This window comes from Megalobrama amblycephala, linkage group LG15 (assembly GCF_018812025.1).
Source record: "Megalobrama amblycephala isolate DHTTF-2021 linkage group LG15, ASM1881202v1, whole genome shotgun sequence".
Taxonomy (NCBI): Eukaryota; Metazoa; Chordata; class Actinopteri; order Cypriniformes; family Xenocyprididae; genus Megalobrama; species Megalobrama amblycephala.
In genome coordinates, this window is record NC_063058.1 from 8,170,521 (window position 1) to 8,176,581 (window position 6,061).

Consider the following 6,061-nt stretch of genomic DNA (forward strand, 5'->3'; position numbering starts at 1 on the left):
ATCTAAGCTATTCTAGCAGCTCACCAAGGATTTGGATGATGACTGGTGATGTTTTATATGTAAATTACATTAATTAGGTGTCGTTTAAAATGTGGAGAACTGAAACCATTCAGCTGTTCAAGATCTGTGATTTATAGATTTCACATCTGAAAGAGAGGTGTATGCTCGTTTTCTGTATGTACGTTCATTCTATCAATCACATGTACGCACATCGGAGAAATGATCGTAAAACCAAATTTAGGACGGTTTCTGCATAATATTTTATAAATGAGGCAAGCTCAGTTCTGATGATCACACGCCCACTGTTGCCGCTTTCGGCGGTGGACAGGGGTCAGCATGGGCACCCTGACTGGTCTGCGGTTATGCAGCCCCATACGCTAACTGCGATGCACTGTGTATTCTGACACCTTTCTATCAGCAGGGGTGAAAAGGGTGAGAAGGATATTACCCCTCTAGGGGGGTCCGGGGGCATGGTCCCCCGTAAGAAAAATTTAAATATTCCATATTTTAAAGCATCAATCTGATGCATTCTGAGATGCTTATTTTGCCAACCTGGGGAGAGCTGGAGAAACTTAGCTTCAGCCATGAGTCAAAAATTATTATGGCCTCCTTACGAAGTATTATGAAGGGGGATCGAGCGTGAATCTTTATTGGTGTTGATTTTCAGTCTCTTTTTAATGATAGGCTTTACGCATCTGTCAATCATCCCCAACTTGCTATTTGGGGGAAGAACCTAGCGCTATGATTGGTCGAACTCTTCTTCTTTTGCTGTTGCTTGATTTGAGGACTGCACGTGCACAGAGGTGTCACCAGGAATTCTCCCGGTGCTCCCGATTAGCCAAACCGGGCCTGAAACCATCACTCACCAAATTCAGTCAGGTAAATCGCCGAGGCCAGGCGTGCTTTCAGCTTCTGATGGTGGTCTGCACTGGTGATGCAAGGACCTTCGCGTTAATATTTCCACGCACTCGCGCTCCCTTCTGGCACGCGCACATATTCGCAATTCACTGAATCGCAGTTCGCAGTTAACTGAATCTTGCGCTCCCTTCTGGCACGCGCACCTGCTCACAGTTCACTGAATATGAATAAAAAGTGGTCCTTACAGCACGCTGTACGATTAATGTGGCTCTAATGTGCCAGTTCATGAATATTACATTATAAATATTATGAATATCACATTGTCAGCGCTCGCTTAAACTGATTTGCTGAAATAGATGGTAATAGATGAGTGTCAGCCAATGCAGGGCTCCAGACTAACATCTTTTACTAGGAGCTAGTGGTTAAATGGATCGCTGTTAATCTGTTAAATGTACGGTCCAAGCCCCATGGTTCGGCACGCATGTGATTCGCGGATCAATTGCAAATTTCACTGCAATAGAGTAAAAGGTTATCATTTGCACGTGTTTTGTCTTGCTAGTTTACACATTAAATAGATATAAACCATTCCAATGCTAGAAGAGGCAAAAGAGGATTTAATGCACTTGGACGGATACATACACGCATTATGTCAGCCAAAATACCCCTCTCGGCAAGTATTCTCATAAATACTTTCGGTTATGTCTTTTTTGAACGAGGTGAGAATTTGGATGTGTATCTATCGGATGCGTGCGTGTATGGGGTCTTACTCTTAAAAGTGACAGCAACCTATAAATACCTGCTGTTTTCTGTCATGTAAATCAAACAACAAAACACAGCTTTAACAAAGAATAATCTATATTAAATTTATACAGTGAACAGTGTCATTTTCTCTTTAATTATTACATTTCTGTACATGAAAATTAATACTAGTTAGACCTTATACTTTATTTGTAACTTTATGATGTATTTATCTATGCTTGTAATCGGTGTACAGTATTTGTTCTTTTTACAGTCTGTTCACTTGCCTTTAATAATGTATTAGTTAGGCTAGAAGTTTCTGCTGTGGTATCGGAGTAGTTAAAGTGGGCTAAGTAATAAATGCAAAGTTACGCCCAACCCCCCAATTTTTTTGTGCTGATCTGAAAAATGATCCGATCCGTGACTTAATAACCGTGATATGATCCGAACCGTGAGTTTTGTGATCCGCTGAACCACTACTAGGAACACTGTAGTCCCTTACTGAATATTTTAGGAGCACAAGCAGAAAATTAAGGGGCACACCTTAAATCGACCTTCAGTGCAGTTATTGACATTTCCCCCCATTTCAACTGTATTACTTACAAATGCTCTGGTAATAAATAGATTTAACTTACATAAATTACAATGTGCAGTTTTATTTTAAGTTTGCAAGGATCCAGATTAACATTTGAGGGCAGCATTATCATTCATGTGTAAATAATAATTCAAAAGCCAAACGATTGAAAATATTTATTAGGGAGTGGAAATGGCAGCCACCTATTGGTTACAATGGTAATTTAATGTCTTTTTAATTTTAAATTAGTGTGAGTTTTCCTACATGTTGAAACTTTTATAAATGGGGGTAATCTATGAAGGAAGAACAAATAATGTTTTGGTCATCACATTAAAAATAGCATTTAAATATGGTAATATTAGAGTTTTGAAGTGCTGGAAAAAGATGTGTGAAGTACTTGAAAGCATTTTACTATTCCTGCCGAAATTCCATGTTAGTGTTACAACATTAAGTCCGTGCCGAATGTTGTTCATTTGTGGACTGAAAGCCCTCTATAACTTGTTCATTCATGGCACAATGTTTCTCCTGGTTTCCATGTCAGTGTTGTTTGATCTTATATCTATGGTTAATAACAGAGAACTTGACTGTAAGAATGTGAATGCTTTTCACTAGATCTCACAGCGATGTTATTAATTCTGTGGTAAATTCAAATGCTTTCTTTACTGGATCTCGCATGATCAAAATCAGTTCGTCAGTAGCTCGCGCCTCAAGCTGCACTGACATTGTTCCAAACTGATAAACGGTCCTTGAAGCACAAATGAGTGGAGCAGTTTCGTTCTGCTTTCATTACGTTTGCCATTTGATGTTAGGGGCATCGTTATGGTGGCCGCGGCAACGCGACTGCTAACAAATTTTGATCACACCGACAGGGAAAATGGTCGCAAAATGTGACCTGTTAGTTGCAGTCTGGAGCCCTGTTTGGAGAAACTATAACATATACAAACACATTAAGTTACAACTGTATCAGAAGGGAGGCTGAAAAGAGTTACATAAACCTCAACAGCATTCAAATGAGTGATAAGCTCTCACCAGTGGATGAATCGGTTGCTGGTGACTGAGAGGAGTTTACCACTGTCCTCATATGAGAATCCACCAGCACTGTCTGCATACTTCACACCCCCAGAGTTAATTCCAACACCTGTTGGACACAACAAAACATTCTTCAATGAGTTACACACTTGAGTGAATTTATATTTCTCATGGTTTTAAAAACACTTATGCATATGAATTGTGCCTGCGGACAAATGTATTTTTAAAATGTGTCTCATGAAGTTAGTTTACAGAACACAAAGATATGTAATCTACATTTTGCTTCTACGTGCATGTTATGTTATAGTATTGATGAGTTCACTATATATTTTTTGGGAAAATCATAATATAGAGTAGGTGTGTGGTCAAACATTTGACTAGTGGCATATTACTTTAAAAAACAACAACATAAGCCTTTTCCTAGTCTAGACTGCAAGAAATAACTGAAGAAAACCAGATGTGATATGTATGTATGTATATATATATATATATATATATATATATATATATATATATATATATATATATATATATATATATATATATATGTGTATTTATTTATATATGTGTGTATATATATATACACACACACACACATATATATATATATATATATATATATATAAATAAATACACAAATACATAAATAAAAATCTGAAACTGAAATATAATATAATATAAATAAATAAATAAATATATAATTTCCTGATATCTAACAATTTAGTGCGGGTTTGGAACAAACACGTTGTGACTTTTTGTGACGTAACAACACCCTTAAAAAAAACGTAATTTCGGATACTGACAGCAAAAATCATAGCGTCAGATAAAAAAAAAAAAAATCACAAAGATATTTAATAGATATAACGTTACGCATTTATATGAGCGTTATACAGTATGACCCACAACGCCAGTTCTGAGTCTGCCATCGCGTCACACACGAGCTGCTAACACTAAAGTCACCATTTAATCGCTCAGCCTATTTTAACGCACATCTGACTGAAAACGCCGTGTCTAAAACAGTTTAACATTAAAAGAAGTTACCCAGATTCAGTGTAATCTGTCTGAATCGTGAAACAGTCTCTCTTTCAAATCCACAGATCTCTATGTAACTCCTTTCCAGAACACCCGCCATCTTCACGCGCTGCACGTTGGGACTGAGCTCCGCGCTTCCGCCTTTCAAAAACTTAAAGGGCCAGTAAACTATAATATCTCTGCAAATCCTAACGTTTAAGTCGCTATTAAATCAAAATTGACAATTATTTTTTTATGGAAGATTGCAGTATTTATTTTAAAAAAAAAGATTTACCTGTTGCGTGCACATCATTTTTTTTTATTCATGTTTCAGACCTGCAGCTACAGAACTGTCGCTATTTTTTTTATTAAATTCATATGGATTTTGATCGGATCGTTATCTACAATACTTACCAACAAAGCTTTTAAATAAAATCACTTTTCTGTTCATGCATGCATAAGATCATGATGTACAGTGATGAGCAATATTAACATAGCCATAACTCCTGTGTTGTCAATAATGATGGATTTAAAAGTTATTGGCCAAACCTATCTTTAAAAAGTTCATAATGCGGTTGCAGATGAAATATAGTGTGGATAACATTGAATAAACCGGTTGGCTCGCACATCCGCCATGCTTGTAGTGTTTTTAAGCACTTTTTTTTGAGAGGCTGCTCACTAGCGCTTCCGAGCCATGGGTGGAGAGTGAACAGGCTGCACCGCCACCCATCAGATTCAGAGAGGTGGAGCTGGACTAAGACGTTTTTTCTTTTATAAACATACCATCAAACTCCAGTACATAATTCAAAATTTTTACTTTTGTGTTCCACAGAATAAAATCAATGATACAGAGTGTGAAGAAAATATTTTCTTTTTCTGTGTGTGTTAAACTATTTAGCCTCAGCCTGCCTAAACTTTCACTCAGACAACAAGCAAAATATAGGCATCATTCTAAAAAAGCTGTTTACACTATTTGCTTATAGAACAATTCAAAAAGCATTGAGGATTTTGGCAGATGTACTTACCACTAAATGGCAGTTGCAGAGCAACTGCAAATGCAGTGCAGAGCATGATAAAAAATGGATTGAACCTGAAATTTTCCATCATGCTCTATTTTTGCAGGAGATTTAAAACTTTTTTCTTTACTGTGGCAATGTTTCTTTAGTAAAAAAAAAATAATACTGCTAAATTATGAAGTATGCTGTCTGTTCCTGAAACAGAAAAGTTCATACACTGATGGCTTCAAGACTAGATTACTGTAATACATTAATGGCTGGCTTGGTTTACAATGCAGCAGTGTCCAAAAAAACTAATAATATTAGACCAATTTTATCATCACTATGCTCACTACCTGTAAGATTACACATCAGTTACAAATACTGATGATTACAAAACAACAACAACAACAACAACAACTACAACAAAAAAAAACTACTGGTCTAGCTCAACCACGATCATGCTACAATCCATCACACTCATTAAGTTTGAAAAACTCAGGATTATGGATAGTACCTAGAATATCAAAATGAACTCCTCTAGCCGAGTCAGTTTCTTCTAAAGGTACCTTTTTTTCAAAATCAGAAAAACCATTTAGAATGTGGTTAAAGTAAAATTTGATGAAATTTCACTTCTTTTGATTAACAGAATCTCTGATATCGTATGTGATGTTTTCTATTTTTCATGGATAACCGTTATAAGGATCTCCATCTGATCACACTAGAGACACAAGACGGAAACGCAATATAGCAAAACAGTAACCAGATAATATCTGGATACAAAAGTCATGTTTATGGCAGGTGTAAGGAAGGCCACAGTGCATGTAGTGTACATCTTCAAAACTAAAAACCTCAA

General features: G+C 36.6%; 1 protein-coding gene across 1 annotated transcript in view; it reads right to left on the reverse strand.

Moving 5' to 3' along the window:
- The window catches only part of nup160 (nucleoporin 160), a 59,581-nt gene extending 55,190 nt beyond the window's left edge, over nucleotides 1-4,391 (reverse strand). Inside the window, exons 1-2 of the mRNA XM_048159164.1 lie at nucleotides 4,241-4,391; nucleotides 3,200-3,308 (exon numbers count right to left, since the gene is read on the reverse strand). Coding sequence (XP_048015121.1) covers nucleotides 3,200-3,308; nucleotides 4,241-4,331 — 200 coding nt within the window. The 5' untranslated portion in view covers nucleotides 4,332-4,391. The remainder of the gene's footprint in view (nucleotides 1-3,199; nucleotides 3,309-4,240) is intronic.
- Nucleotides 4,392-6,061: the final 1,670 nt, after the last annotated feature.